The sequence below is a fragment of the Stomoxys calcitrans genome, chromosome 1 (assembly GCF_963082655.1).
Source record: "Stomoxys calcitrans chromosome 1, idStoCalc2.1, whole genome shotgun sequence".
In the NCBI taxonomy this organism is placed as follows: domain Eukaryota; kingdom Metazoa; phylum Arthropoda; class Insecta; order Diptera; family Muscidae; genus Stomoxys; species Stomoxys calcitrans.
Genome location: NC_081552.1, coordinates 150,488,782 through 150,514,827, shown reverse-complemented (window position 1 = coordinate 150,514,827; position 26,046 = coordinate 150,488,782). Strand labels below are relative to the sequence as shown.

Here is a 26,046-nt window from a genome sequence, read left to right as displayed (position 1 = left end):
ATTTATTTTGATTATAGCCTTTTGTTCTTGCCCCTAAACGTTGTGGTTCAGTGAATTTTCAGTTTATTTGTTCCTCTTTTGTCATCTTTTCCTCTCTCTTGATTTGGTATTCCATTCCGGCCGTTCTACCGCCTATTAGTGAATGAGTGAATGACCACTCATTATATGGCTAAAAGAAATTTGAATTTTGGTTTGGAGAACCATAGTAAAAAACCAATTGAATCTGGATAGTATGTGAAGTGTGTAGATAGTCTGGGTGCCTTTAGATTTTCCTGCTATTTATAGTATCGCAGAGATGGTACAGGGGACAAAACTCTCGAAGTCTCTTGCAGTATAGTTATGTAGATGTTCCAAAGATTAACATAAAATTTTATTTTCAATCTGAAATTTTCCGAAGTTAGGTTATGTGCAAGTTGAGGTTGTGCCAACTCCAAACCCCGCAAAAAGATATATAAAACGATCATCACAATATCGCTCACGCACAAAACGGATATTTAGATAGGTCGGGACAATTTGAGTTTCGAATAAATGTTGATTTAGTGTATAGTAAGAAACTGTTACCCAATCGTTGAGGCCAAGTTCGTTGCTCAATAGTCAAATCTGTAACAGTTACCTGGCTTAATGGCGGAAATTTGCTTGGCTGATCATCTCCCAGTCCAAACTGCAAAAGCTAGAATAAATAAATTCTGCATGAATGTTGGTCTTGGGACGCAGGCACGGGATAAGGCTGGATTTGATGATATTCATATGTTTACTAAAAAGCACCAAAAAATACGAAATGGTACATATCTGCCCAGCGCAAAAGGAAAGGGCTAGAATTATGTTTTTGGGCTCAAATTAAAGATCGTTTCAAAAAAAAACATAAGGTTTGGTAAAAAAAAATTCGGAATATCGTACCGGAAGTGGGAGAAACAAAGAGTGAGATTTTAGGCAACCCTGGTTTAAATTGCTCACGCACAATGCATGTTTTGTTTCACTGTCGAACACCTTCAATTTGGTCTACAATTTAACCATTAATCGTCTTGCAAACGAACAACGCTTGCAAATTATTGAATATTATTATCAAAATGCGTGCTCTGTTAATAAAGGTCATCGCGCGCTTATGAACGATGCTTATTTTTGGCTCAATGGGTACGTAAATAAGCAAAATTGTCAATTTTGGAGTGAAGATCAGCCAGAAGCATTGCAAGAGCTACCAATGCATCCAGGAAAAGTCACAGTTTGGCACGGTTTATGGGCTGGTGAGATTATTGGAGCGTACTTCATCAAAGATGATGCGAATCGTAACATAACTGTGACTTATATGACATGTGGTTTCAACAAGACGGTGCCACATGCCACACAGCACGCGTAACAATGGACTTGTTGAGTGGCGAGTTCGGTGAACATTTTATTTCACGATCGGGACCGGTCAATTGGCCGCCACGATCGTGCGATTTAATGCCTTAATACTATTTTTGGTGGGGCTAAGTTAAAGCCCATGTCTATACAGGCAAGCACGCTTCAACTGACGTGACAATATTGAAGCATTTATTCGTTAGATACCGGCCGAAATGTTGGACAGTATGTCAAAATTGGAATTAGCGGATGAAACATTTGGGACGTAGTCACGGTCAACATTTGTATGAAATTATCTTCAAATATTAAATTATATGGACCGTACTATCAATTTAAATAAATATTTCATGAATTTTTCTTGTTGTTTTTTTTTAATTTCCAATAGCTCTTAAAAATCACCCTTTAATACGTTTAGTTCCGCATTTGATACTATTTGGTATTTTCTTTGTAAATTGAACTAGAGCTCTGAATTTAAGGAACTTAGGTACACTATGGCAACCTTAATTGGGTGACTATACGAATTTTTGGAAATTTGTACATTTACGTACCAAAAAGGTACAAGATGGTTTAACATTGTACAGGGCGGATCTATAGAGGTAGATTTTTTTTAGATTTGACTTAAGGGACATTTGGTGCAAAACGACGTAACGTAACGGGAGAAAAGGCACGTTTAGTACCGTAGTAGTAGTAGAGTGCTGCAATTTGGCATGCAGGTATAACTAGGAAAAATGTGATGGGTGACTATGATCAATTCGTACATTTTGGTACCAATATCGGCATCATTTGGTACTTTCTGTGCAGATGGAGCTAGAAGTCTGAATTTGGCATGTAGATAGAACCTAGGAATATATGAGGAGCGACTAAATGTGTTTTCACAATTCGAACATTTTGGCACCAAAATTGGTACTATTTGGTAATTTCATTATAGACGGAGCTAGAAGCCCGAAATATGGAATGTATGGTACAACTAGGAAATAAATGATGGACGACTAAATAATGAATTAAAAATTCCTACATTTTGCTTCCGAAATTGGTAGCATTTTGTGTTTTCTGTTCAGATAGAGCTAGAGGTCCGAAATTTGACATCAAGGTACAACTAAGAAATAAAAGATGTGTGCCTAAATAATCTATTCACCATTCGCACACTTTGGTACCATTTGGTACTTTCTTCATAGGTGGAGCTAGAGGTCTTATATTTGGCATGTATGTACCACTAAGAAATATACGATTGGGGACTAAATTATCTATTAAAAATTCATACATTTTGGTACCATTTGGTACTGTCTTGACAGATGGAGCTACAGGTCTGACATTTGGCATGTAGGTACAAGAAGAGAATATTAGTGGATGACTAAATGATTCAATTAAAATTCGTACATTTTGGAACCAAAAAAGTGCAAAATAATATGAAATAGCTATTAGGGACTGCTAAAAATAATCGCAATTTGACAAAAATACAACATATGGTGTAATTGGAACCTTGAAAGAAAATATTGGACAAGTAGAAGATTTTTTTAGGTACTGAAACGTACAAAACGGTAAATTCTTTACGAATTGGGGTTCATTGATTGATTGGGGTTAATTGATTGACAATATATGTTGGGCGACTTAATGATTTTCCGATGTATTGTTATACTGTTTGTTATTTCCTTCTAACAAAACTTCATAATCTTATAAACTGAATGACTACCTAGGTTTTTGGTCCTGCACTACCTACTTTTTATAGGTGATCCCGAACGGCGTGCCGCAGGGTGACACCTCTTTGGGGAGAAGTTTTTACATGGCAAAGTACTTCTTAAATGTTGCCAGCATTTGGAGGGGATAACCACCGCTATCTATCTTTCGTCTGCTTGATTCTGTTGAGTGTCAAGACCCAGGAACTCTGCGACTAAGATGGGGTGCGTTCACAGGGACGAACACGTACACTGAGTTGGCAGCCCTTGCCGATGAGGATTCCATCGGCTCAATCCGGTACGTACAACCGGCTGCCATGGGATTAAACCCAGGTGTTCAGCGTCATAGGCGGACATGCTAACCTCTACGCTACGGTGGCCTCCATATATATATATATATATATATATATATATATATATATATATATATATATATATATATATATATATATATATATATATATATATATATATATATATATATATATATATATATATATATATATATATGTAGTGACTTTATCGTAGTTCTATACAAAAATTGTGTTTCTATTTGTAAATCTTAACCCATTGACATCGGCAGTGTAACATCTCAGTTTGTATTCAATCTAAAATGTATTCCAATTCCACAATAATGTTAAACCGTTCTGTGTTAGGGTTAAATAACTTTTTCACTGTCTTACCATGATAAGGGTATTAATAGCAGCAACTTTCCCACAAATCACTTCGACGTCACTTAAAGTTTCTGTTGCTTACGCGGGGAAGGGGTAAATAAAGATTTATTGCCATTTGATTTTTAGTCAAACGTAAAATTTAAAATAGCTCTTTGCACGTTTGGTTCGTTGCCCGCCCATGACTCTGTCACTTTTGACGTCTTTAAAATTTGAGCTGTCAGGGATTGGTTCCATAGAATTTAAAGTTGCGATTTTTACATTTTCTCGCATCCTTCACTTTGTCTGACCTTTTGACTATTACATAGACTTCTATAACTAAATGTCATTTTCTATATGGGAGTATGTCAGAAACAATCATGGAAGTTTTTCTGACAAATAAGCCGAATGGCAAATGATAATCTCCTGATATTTGTTTCAGGATAACATTTTTCATTTTAAATGTTAGGCTTGTTGTCACCGATTTGTGCGTGTTTCGAGTATTGACATTGTTCATTCATTATTTACATCCGTTGTATTTACGTATTTAAAAGCACATTGTTCATCAAACAATACTTTTAATGGATTATTGAAGTACATGCCAATGTATTTGAAGTGTCTTTGTAAAAACACTTGTTATTGTTGACATACAATACACTTTAAGCCCGCATTTATATTCTAATGGTTGCTTATGTGTTTGTAGAAGGTGGGTGTTGGATTGGTTTTATTCGCAGTGATTTATTCAAATGGGAATTAACCATGTACAGGTCATTTGTGTCATCTACAAAAAGATACACATGTAGAAGTTTAGGTAGGGCGGCTCAAATATAATACACCCTCCAAAACTTAGATATAATTTTCTTTGTTCTCCGCTATGGATTTTTAAAACAAAATTCATACAAGAACTCAAACGTAAGGAAGGAAATTATTCTGTTCGCGTCTAACACTTAGGTGGAGACACAATACTAGACGTGAACAAACTCAGGGGCGCGGTATGTAAAACAATTACACGCAAGAAAATAAAACGTTTGAGAAATTTTTACGAGAAACAAAATACTTTTTTGACGAAGTTTTTCTTTTATTATAACTGTGTAAAGTTTCGCTTCAACATATAAAACGTTAGCCATAAGCGTAGCATTATTGAATGTAACTAATGGTGATTTTGACTGTGCAAAAAAGTGTATAATTTTTTCCACATGTAGCACTAAAATCGAAATTTTGTGTTCGTTTGTCCAAAAAAAAGTAACCCACACACCTGGTGTAGTGTGAAAAACTGTTGCACTTCTTACATCGTGCCCAGTCTACGGTGGAGAATATCACACTCAAAATCAGCGGCCATCATTCAAGCAAATTTTATTTGAACAGAAGAAGACAAAATTTGCTAAATGTTTGGAAAAAGCTTCAAAATATTAGAAATAAATATATAACAATGGAAAAAGTGACCGCCTTTTTGTTTAGCTGACGGCATAATAGATGCATTGCTGGAAAGTGCTTCATTCGAAGACGAGGATGCGATTTTTACCGAATTGTTTGATCGAAATGAATATGAACATGGTAGATTGACAATGCAAAAAGTGTAACACTATCAGAGTAATATTTTTTCAGAATTGAAATCACCATAACTTTGTTTCTTGTTACCCCTTTAGCAACTTAGCCTACGGTAAAAGTACATTTCTTTTGTTTTAAAACCAAAAACTCTAACTCTAACTCCCATAATTATTCTCTTGTGTCTCTTCTACTAGAGAGAGAAAGAGTGAGTATTTGAGCATATAGACCAATGATAGAAAAAAGTGTTGGACAGATGGTAAACTCAGAAATTGGTCATTTTTTTAAGTTTCGCCATAGGTACGTCCAATGACAAAAATCATTAGAGCAACATGGAAGGCTTTTAGAATAGCTTTTTTTCATAAGATCGCAATAAATCCAAATACACTCTGGAAGAGTTTGAATTACCAACATAGATTTGCTTATAATTGGTAAACGTTTGAGTTAGAATTATGTTTCAACGTTAAATTGAACGTGCCATCCTTTGCAATATGCACAATCTATTTTAAAACTAACAAGTTAGAGCTTGCTAATTGATCGAGTTTATCGAGTTCTTTGCTCTTTTTAGGCAAACTAAGAATAATGAATAAGTACTGTAATGCTATTCGAGCTATATCAAATTATAGTCCTCAAGAAGCAAAATCGGGAGATCGGTTTATATGGGAGCTGTTTCAAGCTATAGATCGATTCAGGCCATATTGAACAGCAACAATATGGCTAACAGTTGTTGGAAGAGGTACCAAAACTCCTCATGCAAAATTTCAGTCAAATCGGAAAAGAATTGCGCCCTCTAGAGGCTTAAGAAGTCAAGACCCAAGATCGGATTATATGGCAGCCATATCAAAACATAGACCGATTTCGCCGATTTACTATCCCAGCTGACCTACACTAATACAAAGTATTTGTGCAAAATTTCAAGCGGCTAGTTTTACTCCTTCGAAAGTAAGCGCGCTTTCGACAGACAGGCAGACGAAAAGACAGATGGACATGGCTTGATCGACTCAAAATGTCATGACGATCAAGAATATATATACTTTATACGGTCTTAGACGCCTATTTCGAATATACATAAACATGACGTTAAATTATTTTAAAAGTAAAGGGAAACAAGTTGAAACCGTGAATAACATTTTATATACCAATTATGAAAGGTATTGCCAGTGTAAAAACAAAAACTTCATATTTGTCACAAATTCTAGCGGGAATTTATCGCAAAAGACGAGTACTTTTATCGTAAACAAAATCCAACTGTTGTCAGAAAAGAAGTTTACTTGGCGAAAACTTTTTTATGTGAAACGATTTTTTTTTTTTTTTTGTAGGGATTTTGTAAGTAGTACGGAAATCCTGACTAAGATTATTTTTCGAGGTTAATTTTTACTATTGGGAGCGTACAACAAGGCGATTATTGACATAGGTGTATGTCCATTAGGGCAGATGAATTTTATTAGTTTTTATATCGCATAGCAAAAACGTAAGCTACATAAAAGTCTAAGAAAATTCTCTGAAGAAGCCCTATATCTAAAATAAAATCCTAATTTGCCTTGGCACAAAATTAATGGAACAAATAGAAGCTTTTTTCAAAGTCGAGAGGGGCGGATTAGGGACTGATTTTAAATCCATGGTATCTTCGGAGAACTTTCTTAGAATTTTATGTAGATTACGTTTTTGCTATGGTTGACTTGGGGATGTTGAAAACCAAGCAACGGTTCTGATTGGTTTTGAGGCTTCTCTTGGCCTTCCTTCATCTCAAACACACAACCCTCCCTGTGGTGTCACCTGGGTAGCTACCTTTTACATCCGTCAAAGGTATTGAGCTAAAATGTGCCAAGAATTCACTAGTAGAAAGACAAAAAGATGGATTGGGGCGTTGGATTTGTAGCCCATCACCCGGAAAACTTGGAGAAATTACTATGAGAAAATGAAGAAGATTAAAAATGGATCCCCCCGCAAACGTTTTAAGCACCATGATTTGCGTATCTGCAACTGAAATGTCCACACTCTTTATAGAGAGGGTGCAGTATACGCACCATTACTGCCATACAGGAAGTGCGATGGCTCGGGAAGGGCTCCACAACAATACTGAGAGGTGACGCCCTATGTAGATGCCATGAAAGGAGGCATGAAATTCGCAGTGGATTTTTGGTTAGTCGGAGACTGAAACACCTTGTCTCCAGGTTTATATTTGTCACAAATGATGATGAGAAGCTAGCAGCAATCTGCATAAAGGCCAAATTCTTCAACATCAGCTCCCATACCCCGACGGAAACCAAGTCAAACAGGCCAAGGATATTTTCTACGAGCGCTTAGAAAGAGAATATGTCTGCTGTCCCACCTATGATATTAAAATTTTTCTGTACGATTTAAATGCGAAAACAGTGAAGGAAAATATCTTTGGCCAAATAGTTGGAAAATTTAGCTTACACGAAGAAACTTCCGACAATGGATTGAGGCTAAGAATATGGTATTTAGTAGCACCAGTTTCAAACATCGAAGGATTCTCATGGTTGTCACCCGATCAAAATATGAGAAACCGAATTGATCATAATGGACAGATGAAAGGCATTCAACCAGCATGTTAGATTCACGATCGATCCGAGGGCCCAACATCGACATCGAGCAAACACATCAGGTGGCAACGGCATACTCCACTCGACTGACCCAATTGCTTGAAGAAAGTATAGCAGCGCAATGGCAAATCATTGACCACTCCATGGAAAGAGCCGCTACATCCGTACTTGAGTACCAAAAGCCTCCCCCAAGGAGCCTATGGTACGGCCAGGAGTGCCAAAAAGCTACTAAAGCCAAGAGACAGAGAAAGAAATCTGGTAACTGATACAGATAGTGTGATGAGGAAATGGAAATAACACCTTTTTCAGCTGCTGGTATCCGATGATGGTAGTCATAAGTATAACGCAGAACCAATCCCTTATGATTGTATAGAATGTGTATCTCTGAAAAACCATACGGCAGCCGGAGCCGATGGGGTGCCGGCTGAACTATTTAAGACCGGAGGCGACACGCTGATAAGGCCTATGCATCATCTCGTCTGCGCAAATTGGCTGGAAGAACGCATAGCCGATCATTGGAACCTCAGCATTCTATGTCCAGTACATGAAAAAAGGGAGGAGACAGTATGTGCCAACTACAGAGGAATAAGTCTCCTCCCCATCATGTACAATATACTATCGACCGTATTGTGTGAAAGAAAGAGAGTTTAAAGTCAACGAAATCGATTGGCCTTATCAGTGTGACTTTAGACATGGTAAATCCACCATATACCAAATATTTACACTGCGCCAAATCCTGGAAAAGACACGATAAGGCCAAATCAACACCTACCATCTTATCTTTGACTACAAAGCCGCCTTCGACAGCCCTATACGTTCAAAAGTATTTCAAACCTGCAAAACTGATGACTTTGCTTGCTGATACACGCTCCTCTGTCAAAATAAGAATGAACCTTCCGAACCATTCAATACCAAACGAGGTTTCAGACAGAGTGAGAAGATGCAGGTGTGAATAGGCTTGACATACTACTCACAAGAGAAAATATGCTTCTCCCCTATGCCGATGACATCGATATTATGCGTCGGTCGCCGGAAGAAGCAACTGCAGCCTTTGAAATTTTGTTAACCCGAGGAGATAATGACAATGGATAAAGTTGGGCTTTGAGATAGTCAGCAACTTTATCTACCTCGGCACCACCGTAATCGTAACAAATGACACCACAAACGATTATATTGCCAAACAGATGCTACTTTGGATTAAGCAAGGAGTTAAGAATGAGGCACCTCTCGACATACGAAGATTATACTATACAAGACACTGATAGTACCCATATCATGGATACTTACAAAGGCAGATGAGATAGTACTTGGAGTGTTTGAAAAATTCTAACTTTATTACACTTATCGTTAATTTTCATTTAAGCGTTGTGAATTTCATTTCCAGCTTAGCGGTTAAGGCATAAGTGCAAGAGAATTTACGCTTCAATGCACTAATTCTTAATGATTAAACATATGTTGAATAGGAGCAATTCTGATAGTAAGAGACATAATTGGAAAGTATCAGATATAAATTGGCAAGATATGTTTCTTCAAAATTTAAATGAGACGCATTTTTTTCAACTCCACATAATTTTTTATAAAAAAAATATATTTTTTTTTTATATTTTTTAGCTAAAAAAAAAACGAAATTTGGAGCGCAAAACTTTCTTAGTAAAGCGTTTTTTTCATTCGAGCAGTGTCTTGTGTAATCTTGGTCTGTCTAGAGTTAGCCTTGTTTCTAAACTAGAGTAGCATCTGTTTGCCGGTGCTGAGGTAGATAAACTGACTATCTGAATGTTGTGGTTCCCTACTTTTTCCATTTTCTTTGACTCCTCGGTCTTACAATGGGTTATGGGAGTTGATGCCATCCATTTTGTCTTATCTCCATTTACCGCCAGACCCATTTTCACTGATTCACTTTCGATCTTTTCAAAGGCTGCAGTTACTATTTTCGGTGACCGGCCCAAGATATCGATGTCGTCGGCATAGGCGAGTAGCATGTGTTGTCTTGTGAGTAGTGCGCTATATCTGTTCTCATTTGCATTTCGTATAATCTCCTCCAGTAGGATATTAAAGAGATCACACGATAAGCTGTCTCTTCTTCTAAACCCTCTTTCGTGAATGATTTGGAAAGATTCTCTCCTATTCTTACTTAGGCACGTGTTTCAGCAAGTATCGTCCTGCAGAGTCTTATTAATTTTGTAGTGATACCAATCTCAGACATGGCTTGAAATACGTTTGAACTCATAGTGCTATCGACAGCGGGTTTGTAGTCGTAAAAATATATGGTTGTTGATGTTTTGTTCTTCTTGGGTCTTTTCCACGATTTGGCGCTGTGTGAATATCTGGTCTGGGGTGAATTTACAAGGTCTAAAGCCACATTGTTATGGCCCAATTATCTCATTGACTGTGGGTTTTAATCTTTCACACATAACGCTCGAATGTATCTTGTATGCAATGGGGAGGAGGCTTATTCCTCTATTGTTGGCACATTCCGTCTTGCCTACTTTCTTGTGTACGGGACATAGTATGCTGAGGTTCCAGTCAGGCTGATGTCGCCTCCAGTCTTAAATAGTTCAGCCGGCAACTCATTGGTTTATGCTGCCTTGTTGTTTTTCAGTTGGTAGACTCCTGTACATCTGAATTCGCTCACACTCACGTCTTTCCATTTTCTTTTTGTTCTTGCGGAATAGACGTTTCTCCTCTCTCCGTTTCTCCCGATACCTCTGCTTGTTGGGCGCGTTGCTACTGATTGCGAGATTGCTCTGTATGCCCCATTCTTGCCGTCGGTAGCATCTGGACACTTGTACCATGGGTTTCTTGGGGCGGTTTCTGATACCTAAGTACGAATTTCGCAGCATTTTTTATGGAGTCAGCAATGGATCGCTACTGCGCCGTTGTCATCGGGAGAAGGAGAGCTTTTATTAGGCGGTTGGGTCAGTCGAGTTGAGTAAGCTGTTGCCATCTGTTGTGTTTGCGGCTTATCAAAGTCCAGCTGTCAGATCGCACTTTTCTCGCCATACTCAAACGGGTGCTGCAGCCAGGTAAAGATCCGAATCTATATTCGGATTATTACCTTTAAATCACAACTTGATCAATAAGGTTGCTTAATTCTTGATCTGGGGACAACCATGTGGCTTTGTGATTTTTTTAATTGAAATCTAGTGCTGCTTACTACCATGTTTTTTGCCCGGCGAAGTCTATTAGCCTCAACCCATTATCGGACGTTAACTCATGGAGGCTATATTTTCAACTTTTGAACGTAAGATGTCTTCCTTCCTATCTTCGCATTAAAATCTCCCAGAACGAGTTTAATATCAGGGGCGGGGCAGCGGTCGTATTCTCTATCCCTAGGCGCTCGTAGAAAATATCCTTGGTCTGCTCGTCATTGTCTTTCGTCGGCACATGTGTACAAATAAGGCTGATGTTGAAAAATTTGATTTTAAGCTCGCATCCACCGGAGTAAAGCTGGAGAAAAGATGCTTCAGTCTCCGACAAACCACAAATCCACAGCCAAATTCATTACTCGTTTCTCGTCACATCTCGGTGTTGATGTGGAAAGCTTCCCGAGCCATCGCACTTCCTGTAAGACGGTAATATCTGCCTTATACTTTTCTAATACATCCGCCAGTTTGAATACTGCACCTTCTCTATAAAGAGTCCGGACATTCCAGGTGCAGATCCGCATATCATGGTCCTTTTTTCGTTTGCGTGGGCCGTCAACGTTAGGGGAGACCGTTCTTTCTATTCTTTTGCTTTTCAAAGTAATTCTTATAATATTCCGTTGGCGGGTTACTGGCCCAGTGCCCCAACCGCATGGGTTTTGTGGAATCCCATAAGCATCCCTCGATATCGCGAGCCGAGAATGGACGATGATGTTCGCCATTGGTTATTTGAAGGCGCCTATAACTCGCCTGTAGGCCACTGTGGTTTCGAGGTTAGCATGTCCGCCTATGACGCTGAACGCCTGGGTTCGAAACCTGGCGAGAACATCATAAAAAAAAAAATCAGCGGTGGTTATCCCCTCCTAATGCTGGCGACATTTGTGGGGTTCTATGCCATGTAAAAACTTCCTCCCAAAGAGGTGTCGCACTGCGGCACGCCATTTGGACTCGGCTAAAAATAGCAGATCCTTTACCATTGAGTTAAAACTTGAACCGGACAGCACTCACTGATATGTGAGAAGTTTGCCCCTGTACCTTAATGGAATGTTCATGGGCAAAGTTTGCATTTGAAATAAATCGCCTTATCATCTCATTGAGACTCTGTATTTAAGTAAGAGCTAGCGCCCCTGACCCCTCACTGAGACTCTCCTCTTGAAAGTGTACATAAATCTGACGAGTGTAATTTGCAAATGAGTAAAACTGCTTGCACAGTAACTGCTTACGACTGAAAATCAGCTTTTCTGTGTTTGTACCATACTCGGACACTTCCGCTGCGTCGAAATTGATTCACTTTTGTGAAGAGATTGGTCAAAATTAACAAGGCGATTGATTTTTAGGATTGCAATGAAATAAAAGGAAACTATGAGTAACAATTATAACTAAGCAACTAGTTCCATGCACATTTTTATGCAATTCAAGTGTTGTGTTTCTTTAAAATTAAAACTTATTTACTTTTCCTTTTCAGGTAAGCAAAAGCCGCAGAAAAAGGCCCGTCATAAAATATGCAGTAAGTAAATTTATTCACAGTCGAAAATATTTTCAATTTATAAAACTAGGTTAAGCTTTTTATACTCACCATCGAAGAACGCGGGTATATTCATTTTTTCATTCTGTTTGTAACACATCAAAATATCCACTTCCGATCTTATATAGTGTATATATATACATATATACTCTGGGTAGTCGTCAAAAAATTTACAATTATCTAGCTTGACGGATAGTCTATCTGTTGAAACTAGGGTATAGATTTTAAAAATAAAGATATTGAGTTCAGATTGCACAGACGTTTTTTTTTATCATAGACAGTATAAGTTCGAAGATAGGTTTATAAAGCTCGCATACACTGAAAAAAAAGTTGGGTCAAAATTTAAGATTTTTCCTTATTCGTAGGATTTTAACAATGAAAACAAGCCAAAGAAACAAAACTTTAAAATAAAAATGATAATATCGTTAAACTAAATTTCTTATTTACTAATGGACATGGCCATCCGTTTCAAATTTTGATCGCTGATTGATTCTTCTAACTATATAGATGACTCTCCAATTATTATTTTTTGAAAAATTCTTTTTTTAAACTTAGCATTTTAGCATAAAAATTAAATAAACTAAATTTCTTTTTTACTAATGGACATGGCCATCCGTTTCAAATTTTGATCGCTGATTGATTCGTCTAACTACATAGATGACTCTCCAATTATTATTTTTTGAAAAATTCTTTTTTTAAACTTAGCATTTTAGCATAAAAATTAAATATTTAAAGACGCTGGAATTTGTAAGACTGTTTCGCGTTTTTAACCATGGTTCACTGTTGTCTTATCTCATGGTCAATTTCCTTATTTTCAACAACACCTTGACGTTCATTTTAAATGTTTGTCTTTAATAACAAGGCGCAAAGTTAATGATTTATTAGGTTAGGTTGAAAAGAGTGTGCAGATGTTAAACAGTCCCATGCCACTATGGACATACACCTCAGCCAGTAATCGGCTTGTTGTGCGCTCTAAAAACTACAAAGCAACCTCTAAAAAGAAAATTTGAAGTTAGGAATTCCGTGCTACTTACAAAATCCTTAATTGTATTCAATACCACTCCCCTATGTTGGTTCATGTCTGGTATTGTGTCTCCACCTATGTGCCAATATCTTTTAGACGCGAAAGCCGGGCAATGTCAAAGGAAATGCTCCAACTTCTCATCATCTTCCCCGAATGCCCTACACATGCTATCACTTGCCGCACCGATTTTACATAAGTGAGCCGTAGTCGTAGTCCTATATCTCCCGTTATGATATCAATAGCTATACTGACCTCCTTCTTGCTTCCTTTCAGTAATAGCATCGTCTTCTCACGATTTGGATCCCCCCATAGGATTTTCGCAGTCATAGCGACCGTTTCGTCTTTCCACAATGTTGCATGCGCATTCGTCGCCCACTCCCTAAACTCGGACTGCGTCGACCCGAAAGGCTTCGGGTTAACCGAGTTTATTGACGGAAGTCCTCTGGCCTTCACCGCCAAATCGTCTGCCCTCTAATTTCCCTTATTCGTTATAGCCCGGCACCCAAACGATGCGGATTTTGCCATCCTCAGAGAAGGCGTTAATCACCTTCTTACACTGCAAGACTGTTCGTGACCTTACCGACCTGGTTGTTATTGCCCTTACGGCAGTTTTACTGTCGGTAAAGATGTTCACAATCGACGTCCTCGCGTTAACACCACACCATTTCACGCATTCCGTGAGGGCCCGGATCTCCGCCTGCAGGACCGTATTATGGTCAGGCAGTCTAAAACAGATCTCAGTCCCTGGGATCTCAATGTAAACCCCCAGGCCCACTCTGTCCTCTAGCTTTGATCCACCCGTGTAACATGATCTTCCAGATGACAATATTAGGGTTCCGTCAATCCAAGACTGTAACGATGGTAGCAGTGCCTCGCACTCGACTTCAAGGTTCATCTCAGGTATCGATCGGAAACCTCTTCCCTTCCTTCCAGGCTTCCTATCGTCGCCTCGATTATACCGCGATGGTAAGAGCTCCTCCCATCCTCAATCCATTCTCCTATCGCCTTAAGTCTCATAGCTAGAGATGGGCTATGGGTAAATACTCAAAAGGTATTTACCTGGTAAATTGGGTAAATACCCGGGTATTTACCCATTTATACCCAAAAGCTGTGTATTTATAATTCGGTCTTGGATATAAAAAAGTTTTTCAAAAACATTTTAATGATTTCGTATTCTTTGTATATAAACATGATCTTCTGATCTCATAAAATCGGATTTTAGTTATATATAGCCGCTATATAGACCGATTTCCAGACTTTAAGTCTTGAGGCAATAAATTGGTCATTTTTCATCCGATTTCGATGAAATTTGGCACAGTGAGTTGGTAGATGTTCATTCATTTCTGTGAAGTGCGGTTCTGATCGGACCCGTGTTCGATGAAATTTGAGCCCATAAAACGAGAATTTTTTATCCGATCCGGCTATAAATAACTAAAATCCGATTTTATGAGATCTGAAGGTCAAGTTTATATACAAAGAATACGCAATCATCAAATATTGTTTGAAAAATTTTTTATACCCAAGAAATCTACAAAATTATAAATACCCAAAAAAGGTACCCAATAAATACCCAAGCGTTGGGTATTTACCTGGTAGAAAACCATCTCTACTCATAGCCGCAGTGGTTGCCTTACACTTAATCTTTATGCCAATGGGTCGAATATCTAGAAACGTCTCCAGTGCCCTAGTGGGCGTGGTCCTCATCGCTCCGCCTATGCCAAGACAACATGTTATCTAAACCTGTTGTATGGTCCTTATATTGCACTTTTTCTCCATAGCAGTCCACCAAACTACGGAGGCGTAAGCAAGTATTGGTCTTATCACGCTCCTGTAGAGCCAATGGACTATCCTCGGATTCGGGCCCCATTTCGAGCCTACGGCCCGTCTACATAGTGCCCAACATCTGTGAGCCCTCTCAGTACGCTCCTGAATGTGACACTTCCAATTCAGTTTCCTGTCCAAGATCACAACTAAGTATTTGACCTTATCAGATATCGAAATCGTCTTATTGAGGAAACGTGGTGCATTAAATTGGCCCACCTTCATCTTCCTCGTGAACAGGCATATTTCAGTCTTCTCTGGGTTAACATTGAGACCTCTGGGTCTAGCCCAGTCATATGCCATATGCAAGATCCTTCCGGCCCCTGCATAGCTCGTTCGGATCCTTACCCCTTAGAAGTATTATAACATCGTCCGCGTATAAGAGGAGTTCAAACCCCTCCTCAGTCAGCATCCGTAATAGGTTGTTTATGGTGATCACCCATAGGAGTGGCGATAAAATGCCCCCCTGTGGCGTGCCCCTGTGCCACATTTTCCCTTATTTTTATCCCATGGGACACACAATTTATCCACCAGTTTCTTAGCATATGGTTTATCCCGTCTCTAAGGACCGGGTCCACCTGGTACTGGTCCAAGGATTGGATCAGTGTGTCGGTCCGCACATTGTTAAAGCCCCCTCGATGTCAATGCATACCGCCTGTGTGCACATTTTGGCATCGAAGGATTCTTCTATTTTATACACAACCTCGTGCAGGGCAGTCCCCACCGACCTTCCCTTGACATAGGCATGCTGTTTGTATTTGAGCAGTTCGCTGGATGTCCTACTCTTTATCATGGTGACAACAATATGTTCCATGGCTTTGAGTAGAAAGGACGTAAGGCTTATGGGTCTGTAGGCCCTTGGTGTCGCTTAACTTGCCTTGCCGAGCTTAGGTATAAACACCACTCTTGCCTCCTGCCAGGCTTTCGGAGTATATGCGTAGGCACGCTGTGAAAATTTTGGCCAGACGAGGCACCACATAGTTTGCCTTTTTCTGTAGTAACATCGGAAATATTCCATCAGGTCCGGGTGACCTTAATGGTTTGAAGCTCCTCAAGGATTCCCTTGCCATAAATTCCGTTATTATAAACCTTCGATCAACGTCATTATTCCAAGATCCCGGTATCTCCGTGAATTCCTTCGCATCCTGTGGAAAATGGGTTTTCATCAAAAGCCTCAACATGTGCTCCGTTGTCTCTGCTCTCACTCCCTTGTCGTCTACTAAAGTTTCAGTTTGGACATGGGTTTTTGAGAGAAACTTTTTTATCTTGGCGGCTTCATTAGCGTTATCGACCTGTTCGCAGAAAAGCTTCCAGGAGGCACGTTATGCGCTTTGGTAATCTTATTGTATTCCTTGAGCCGTGTGTAATACCCATCCCAGTAAACGTAAGCTTTCTTACGACGTGCTCTGTTAAAAATCTGCAGAACTCTTTCCCTATATTGCGAATCTTCCCGGTCATCCAGGGTTTTTCTTGGGCTGATTTTCTTTCCCGAAGAGGACAACTATCTTCGAAGGACCCCATCAGTGCAGTCGTAATCCTGTTGACATTTTCGTCACTGTCTTCAATGCTTGGACAATCTAAATTATTTTGCCAAGTCTTCTTCTGAGTAGCCTTCCGAATTTTGTCCAGTTGGTTTTCAACTTATTCCGGGAGCTTGTGGGATTCGGCGGTGGCCGTGCTATTCTAAAGCTAATGTAACGATGGTCAGAGAAAGAGTGTACCATGGAGACCCTCCAATCCTGAACCTCATCGATTTGATTTTCCGAACATATCGTCACATCTAATACCCCCTCCCTAATCCTATTAATAAAGATAGCGGTATTTCCAATGTTAAGTATTATAAGGTCGGTAGTCGGCGTTCAGCGTCATAGGCGGACATGCTAACCTCTGCGCTACGGTGGCCTCCAGTCTTAGCATAGAATAATTGGTAGTTGGTATGGTTCAGTTCAGAAACTTGGCTCCGAGTCGTCCTTGCTCCTGAATTAAGGAAAGATGAATCTTGCCCTTGTTGATTTTCTCCATCAGAGCGTGTGTAGCAGTCTCGCTCCGGTGCAGATTAATCTGGATTACTCAATCATTGGTCCTCCAGTAAATGGGCATCTTGGGAGTAGGTGATGATCTCATCGTCTGCTCCCTGTTCTTTAGACTGCATTGACTTTCCTGTAACTGCACTGCTTGATGTCATCGTTTTAGGTTCTTTGTCTAGTCTAGTCTTTCGACTCTTTATAAAGTCGGTAATGGATCCATCGTCGGGTCCCTGTTGGTTAAGCTGTATTGGGTTTCCATTCCCTGATGTTTCAATATTAGGATCTTTACCTATCTTAGCCTTCAAAATCTTAAATAAATGGGCTTCTTGGGAGTAGGTGATGGCTCCCTGTTCGTTGGGTTGCATTGAGACTCCTGTCGCTGCGCTACCTATTATTTCAATATTGGAATCTTTACCTATCCTAGTATTCCGAATCTTTAAATCGGTGATGGGTCCCTCATCGGGTTGTTGTTTGTTAAGCTGCGTTGGGTCTCTCGGCACTGCACTGCATGATATTTTAGTATTAGGATCTTTGCTCCTCCTAGTCTTTTCAATATTGAGAGATGTCGTGATTGTCTTGTTGTCGGCCCCTTGTTTGTTGGGCGGTGTTGAGTCACCTGCCACTGCACTGATCTTCCCATTCTTGAAAAAGACAGCTTTGTTCCCGTAGTGCGCTATGCCTTTAGATTTAGCCAAACTCGTCACGGAGACTTGATCAATGCTAACCACAAGGAGAGTTCCTTCCTCCTCCTTCCTGTGGAAGACCTCCCACATCTCTGCGAACAAACCTTGGTTTTGCTTTCCCAAGAATCCTAACATGCCTTCCGTCATAAATTTACTGCCCCATCCCTTGATGAAGACCGTAGCCTTTGTGAGCTGGGGGATATCCACCTTTCTCACAAGGTCCAGCTTTGCGTCCTCCCAGGGAGCGTGAATACCTCTGACGAGCTGTTTGACGCTATCAATAAATTCCGCCGACGCAAAACGAAGCGTAAAGATGTCCACTCTGAACTCGCAGCTCATCATTTGTATGGGTGGACCCTCTACAGAGTTCCACACATGTTCGAAAATCCGATCGTTAACCAGATCCTCCACTTGGGACCGATGATCTGGTGGAATCCTACCGGATGCACAGCCGATATTGATGACTGCATAAGTCAACTCATCTCTGTTGTGCTTCCTTGCCACTCTGGCGGAAGAGGGCGGCTCCTTATCATTCTCAGCGACCATCTTCCCCTTCCGTGATGGCTGTGGCCTTCTATTGGAAGTAACAGTCCTCCATTAATACTGTTCCGACTTTGTCTACCTGCGCAGGACACTGTCTGGAGTCTTCATTGCGGGATGGCTGGCTTGGTTTTCCCAGAGTACTTGAAAGGGGGAAGCTTTTTTTCTTCTTCAACATTTAAGCAGTGTAATGCTTCTCGGGAGATCTGATTATTTTTCCAGCTTCAGTAGAAGTGCTTGGAATGTCAGTTCTATCCCTTCCAGCATCCTGCACTTTCGCCCGATTACGCTGCCGGTATATACTCATCTGTCTGCTTCGTCGTGCATCGGATCGCTTTCTCGGTCTGCTTGTGAGCTTAGCAAAGCCATCGCTCACTTCTGCTGTCATCCCGATGCCCTCATCTCTCGATTCGGCTGCGATGACTATTTCATTGACACAATCTCTGTCTGAATCCGAGTCAGAAACACCACCTTTACTTAAAGGCTAGGGACGAACTGTGCATCCCTCTGGTTTATACGTCTCTTTCTCATTAATTAGTCTGACGACTAGTTGTGCGCTTGAAGCATTACTCTCGACTACAGGTGCCAAGGTTTTTGACTGAATATTGATTGATATTTTTCCTGTCGATACTATCGGCAAAGTTCCGCTATTTGCAAAATTGAACAAACAATTATCCATCCGATCAAGTATGTATCCCAATCAAACATTTTTCAATCATCCTTTTTGATGAGTATTTCAAGTATCGCTCGAATCGGGCCATAGCCAGATATGGCTTCGTTATTAAGTCTCCAAATATTACTTATTGAGCCTAAGAAGGGCGCAATTTTCGTCCGATTGGGCTTACATTTTGTACAATGATTTCTCCCATGGTTTCTAACAGACTTATTTAAATTTGGTTTTAATTGGTCTATGCATGTTGCTTCTATGTACAGATGTCCTTCTCATTTCCGTTTTACATATAGGTGATAGGAAATAAAGAATAGTATCGATACTATCGGTACTTATCAATAGAAATATCGATGGTTTGCCAGCTCTGCCTATACCACATTGCGTTTACAAAAGCCCCAAAAGTGTATCTCCATCCCAACCGATTTCTTACAAATCCACCAAAGATCAGGAGAGATGTAATTTAAAACTTCGTGTAAAATTTCGTAAGAATCGGTCAACAATGTCCAAATTATTCCAGTATTAGTCAGAATCGGAAAATTTATATGGGAGCTATATCTAAATCTGAAACGATTTCAGTCATACTCGGCGATCATAATAAAAGTCATAAGAGAAGATATTGTGCAACATTTTGAGGAAGTCAGTTAAGAAATACGCTGACGAGGGACCTTAAAGATAAAATTGGGTGTACATCTTACCTTACTATTACTTTAATTGGCTGTGACAGAATATTGGTTCCACCAGCTGAACGTAGAATAGCGTTCCAAGCGCCTCAATCTTCTGTGCTCATTCTAAAATCTCTGACACCAAGTTTCGAGGTGTCTCCCACCACTTGATATTTCGATCGGGCTTTTGGTCTTCCCGGTTTGCGTGTACCACCGTGTTTGCCTTCAAAAGACTTCTTTGCTGGAGCTTCTTCATCCATTCTGACAACATGACCTAGCCAACGCAGCCGTTGTATTTTGATGCGAGTAACTATGCTATCGTCGTCATACAGCTCGTGGTTCATACGTCACCTATATTCTCCATTATCGCAAACTGGTCCATATATTTTACGAAGAATCTTTCTCTCAAATACTCCAAGCACTGCCTCGTCTGCTTTCACAAGTACCCATGCTTCAGAACCATATAACAACACGGGTAGTATCAGTGTCTTGTATAGTGTAATCTTCGTCTGTCGAGAATTGGCCTTGTTTCTAAACTGCTTACTGAGTCCAAAGTAGCATCTGTTTGCCAGTATTATTCTTCGCTTTATCTCAAAACTGGTGTCATTCGTTTCGGTTACGGCGGGGCCGAGGTAGATAAAGTTACTGACTATCTCAAAGTTGTGATTCCCAACTTTCTGCATTTTATTTATCTGCTCGGTTGAACAAGGCGTTTTGGGATTTAAAACCATCTATTTCGTCATATTTCCATTTACAGCCAGACCCAATTTCACTGACTCTCTTTTGATTCATTCAAAGGCAGCAGTTATTTCTTCCGGTGACCGACCTGTGATGTCGATGTCGTCGTCATAGGCGAGTAGCATGAGTTCTCTTGTAAGTAGTGTGCCATATCTATTCAGGCCACCGTAGCGCAGAGGTTAGCATGTCCACCTATGGCGCTGAACGCCTAGGTTCGAATCCTGGCAGGACCATCAGACAAATTTTCAGAGGTGGTTATCACCTCCTAATGCTGGCGACATTTGTGAGGTACTTTGCCATGTAAAAACTTCTCCCCCAAGAGATGTCGCTTTTCTTTCTGCGGAATAGACGTTTCTCTTCTCTCCTTTTCTCCCGATACCTCTCCTTCATCTGGATCGTTGGTACTGATTGCAGGGTTGCTCTATATGCCTCTTCAGTAGCATCTCGACACTCTTGGTCGTACCATGGTTTTCTTGGGGGAGGCTTCCGATACCCAAGTACGGCATATTCCATGGAGCAGGGACTGCGCCGTTATATCATCGGAACAAGGAGTGCTTTCATCAAGCAGTTGGTTTAGTCGGGTGGAGAACGCCGCTGCCATCTGTTGTGTTTGCAGCTTTTCAATGTCCAGCTTCCGTGCAGTGTCAGATCATACTTTCCTCGCCATGTTCAAACGGGTGCGAATCTTTGCTGCAATAAGGTAATGATCTGAATCTACATTCACTCCACGGATTGATTGTACATCTAACACGCTGGATAAATGCCTTCCATCTATCACAACGTGATCAATTTGGTACCTCGTGTTTTGATCGGGTAACATGTGGCCTTGTGAATATTTTTATGTTGAAATCTGGTGCTACTAACTACCATGTTTTTTGCTGCGGCGAAATCTGTTAGCCTCAACCCATTACTGGACGTTATCTCGTGGAGGCTAAACGTTCCGACTGTTGGACCAAAAATGTCTTCCTTCCCTATCTTCGCATTAAAATCACCCAGAACGATTTTAATATCACGGACGGGGCAGCGGTCATATTCTCTCCCTAGACGCTCGTAGAAAATATCCTTGGTCTGCTCGTCTTTGTCTTCCGTCGGGGCATTGGCACAAATAAGACTGATGTTGAAGAATTTGGCTTTTATGCGGATTGTGGCTAGCCTCTCATCCACCGGAGTAAAGCTGGAGACTAGGTGTTTCAGTCTTCGACTAACCACAAATCCACAGCCAAATTCATGCCTCGTGTTATGGCAGCTATAGTATAGTTCGTCACAGTTTGGTGTTGTAGTGACGCCATTCCCAGTTCATCGCACTTCCTGTAAGGTGGTAATATCTGCCTTGTACCTCTCTAATACATCCGCACTCTCTATAAAGAGTGCGGACATTCCAGATGCAGATCCGCAAATCATGTTCCTTTTTTCGTTTGCGTGGGTCGTCAATGTTGGGGGGGGGGTCCGTTTTTACTATTTCTTTGTTTCTCATATTAGTTCTCATAGTTTTCCGGGTTCGGGTTACTGGCCCAGCTGACCGCATGAGTTTTGCGGGATTGCACATGTATCCCTCGTTGTGGCGAGCCACTTGCTCCAAGATCCGACGCTCGCCTCTTACCTGTGAACAGATACTATTATTGGTTATTTGAAGGCGCCAATAACTCGCCTTGCCATCTCTAGTATCATTGGCAATCAGTATTTAATTAAGATCCAGTACCACCTGACTCCTCACTGAGACTCTCCTCTCGAAAATCGGTGATTGCCTGCGACCGCATTTACAGCTACTCCACATAAAAACGGAGCTTTCCACCATCCGCAACCCGTGGACGCGCCCGGTAGCTTTCAGCTAAGCTTCCCGTGATAACGATGAACACCACATAAGTCGGAGCTCAAAGTTCCAGCCTGTGTGGTGCACATAGTTATCCCGTGTCGGCGGGGTGGGTGTACATATACATGAAAGATATATCTAAATTTAAAACATGTTTTATGAAACGCGATGCCGAGAGCGATAAAGGAGTCCTCTCATCCAAATTTCATGATAATTTGTTACAATATTATTCTAAATCGGACGTAAATATATATGGGAGTTATATCCAAACCTGAACCGATTTGGACGCACATACATATAAGTGGGAGTCCTTCTGTTCCTGTGGTATTGTGATGGACGAAAACGTCTAAGTGAGTCTGATGGCAGGGTGCCACTTGAATCAAACTAACCTATGTATGGCACCTTTATCTAAATTTGAACCGATTTCTATCAAGTTTATCGCTAATGTCGTGCCAAATTTCTTGAGAGTTGGTTAACAAACGACGATGTTATTCAAATAAGACGAATATATATATATATATATATATATATATATATATATATATATATATATATATATATATATATATATATATATATATATATATATATATATATATATATATATATATATATATATATATATATATATATATATATATATATATATATATATATATATATATATATATATATATATATATATATATATATATATATATATATATTTATATCAATAGGCTTTGTTTCCAAAGAGATGCCTGTGGCAAATATGAAGACGATCACATGAAAATTGTGAGCTGTACTTTGTATAAAAATTAACGCATGTCTGACATTTCGGTAAATAATAACACCCATCGTACACCCACACCCATCTCGATAATATTTACCAATTCCAATTGAAACCCTTATCATATATGTTTTAAAACAAACAAATTTATTCCCTAACAACGAAAAACAATACTGATGATATCAACAAATGCTTAGGCTTCGGGGGCAACGGGCAAATGGGCACCTTGGGGTTGGAAACCATTTTCATCGGCAGTGTAGGTGACTGTGTAGGTTTGACCGTCATCACCGGTATAGGAGTATTGACCTTTGACAGAGATGGCCTCATTTTCGGAGCCAATATTTTGCAAGTGTCCTTCTTCTTGGGCGGTGATGCCATCACTGGTAGCGTAACTGTAAATTTAAAGCGATCATTATGAATCAGTACTCAACTCAATACACTGAGCACAATTAATATTTACGCGAAGTTGTAGGATTCAGGACCAACATCGGACTCGTTCTTGAGGACTTCAGCATCGGGGCGGGGAGCAGCCAAAACAACGGCAAAGATAGCAGCGAAAAGAATTATGAATTTCATTTTGCTTGTTTGTCTTTTTGTGTGTTTCTTTAATGGAATAGACTGCTCGCGTCAATGGCTGGGCACTGTTTGATGCTAATCGATGTCACCTACAGTTTTTATACTAGCTCTGATTAAGTGACCGCGCTGTGTGTATGAAAATACCAGATCTGTCTTAAACTTGTATCTATTTACGTGGCCTCTGTAATAATTTGAATCTTATTTAAATGAAGTCACATTTAAGGGCAATTGCTGCTTTTGCATGTGTTGTCTTCTTGTTCTTCGTGGCAAGGGCTATGTTAAATGCGATTAAGACCCAATATGGAATTATTATCAGTCTTTATAAGGAAATTGAGTAAACTGTTCGTGTTTTATATTGGCAAAAATGCAGTTATTGTCTTCTGTCACCCTTGTGTTCGCATTTTGAATTCCCACCAAATACCCAATTAAATTTTGAAATAGCATTGGTGGCTGGAAGCTACAGCTGGGTGTTTCGGTTGTAAAGCCGTATAAATGAAACATTAATGATTTTTAACTGACTCTTTTTCGATTTGTGTTTAAAGATGAGATTTAATGTTCACAATAGCAATGTCTTCGACATGGGCGACCAGCAAGTGTTGTTTTATGAATAGTTTGTATGGAGACTTTTTCTTCTGGAGTTGGCTTATAGTACTCTGTCGTCTCCTTAATATTACATTACATATTACTCTAAGTTTCTAATCATCGGATAGACATTCTTCTCGTCAGATTGTGCAGTTGTGCATCGCCGCCAGTCTTTGATACGTATGCTGTTAACCCATTCGGATCCTCTTGCATTGTTGTTCTTAAGCACCGTTACTGCTACTCTGAAGTCATTATATTCTATACTGTCATCAGGGATGAGTTTTCACCGCCATCTCTCCATCTAAACTTCTATCTATTACCAAATTTTCTTCTTTGTCTCTGCAGAAGACAAATTTCCGAATTTCATCCTTACTCCTTAGCACCTCAATGGTTTACACTTCCGCCAATTTGTTTCTTCTTTCTTTGAAATAGACCATTCTCCGCTCTTCTTTTCTCCAGATACTTCTTCTTTGCCTGGCTCGATGCTTCTGAATGTAGGCTAGCTATGGGTGGCCACTGTGGCGAAGAGGTTAGCATGTGCGCCTATGACGCCGTACTTCTAGGTTCTAATAATGGCGAGAACATCGCAAAAAAAATTTCTGCCGTCGTCATAGCCAATCTTTATCAGGTTATCAACTGATTTGGACCATACTTGGAACACTCAAACGACATATGCAAAAATTCAACCAATTGGATATATATATGACAGCTATATCAGGTTATGAACAGATTGGGACCCTTTTTTAGAACTTGTGCAATGCACAATTGTTGGAAGTTGTACCTAAACACCAAGTGCAAAATTTCAGCGAAATCAGATAACAATTGCGCCCTCAAGATGCTCAACAAATCAAGACCCAAGATCGGTTTATATGGCAGCTTTATCAAAATATGGACCAATTTGGCCCATTTACAATCCCAACCGACCTACACTAATAAGAAGTATTCGTGCAAAATTTCAAATGACTAGCTTTACTCGTTTGAAAGTTGACGTGCTTTCGACAGACTGACGGATGAACGGCCATAGCTAGATCCACTTAAAATGTCATGACGATCAAGAATATATATATATATATATATGTATATATATATATATATATATATATATATATATATATATATATATATATATATATATATATATATATATATATATATATATATATATATATATATATATATATATACTTAAGGGGATTTTCGACATATATTTCGAGGTGTTACTAAAGTAATGACGAAATTTGTATACCCCATCCTGTGGTGAAGGGTCTAAAAATGGCATAGCAGCCATATAAAATTTTCCCCAAAAGGTGTCGCCCTGCGGCACGCCGCACAGTGTTGCCAGGGGACAAAAATGAAAAATTCGATTTACGAAAATGAAAATTGTTATGAAGCAACTTTTAAGCAACCATACAAATAAGAAGATTAAAAAAAAGTATTTAAATTGAAGGCCCCCTTCAACTAATCAATGTTTTTGTACGAAGGTTTTTTAACAAATCAATGCTACATATTTTTTCCCAAAAAATAAATTTTTTGTTTATGTAAGCAAAATTCAATTCAAAATAAAATGAGATCCTAAAGGGGTCACAACTGAAAACACATTTGTCAACGACAGGTGTCACAGATGAACATATAATTAGTCCATTAGTTTTATATGAAAAGCAAAAAAATGCATTAACTGTCAACATTGACATTTTCTGCAGAGT

General features: G+C 39.6%; 2 protein-coding genes across 9 annotated transcripts in view; one reads left to right on the top strand and one right to left on the bottom strand.

Moving 5' to 3' along the window:
• LOC106092276 (calcium uniporter protein, mitochondrial) overlaps positions 1 to 26,046 on the top strand; it is a 642,340-nt gene that overhangs the window by 400,668 nt on the left and 215,626 nt on the right. The window lies entirely within an intron of this gene.
• On the bottom strand, positions 23,312 to 23,814 carry LOC131994488 (larval cuticle protein 65Ag1-like). Its single transcript, XM_059361332.1, has 2 exons — positions 23,646 to 23,814; positions 23,312 to 23,577 (listed from the first exon to the last, which is right to left on the bottom strand). The coding sequence occupies exons 1-2, from the start codon at positions 23,759 to 23,761 to the stop codon at positions 23,379 to 23,381; spliced, it is 315 nt and encodes a 104-aa protein (XP_059217315.1). The 5' UTR covers positions 23,762 to 23,814; the 3' UTR covers positions 23,312 to 23,378.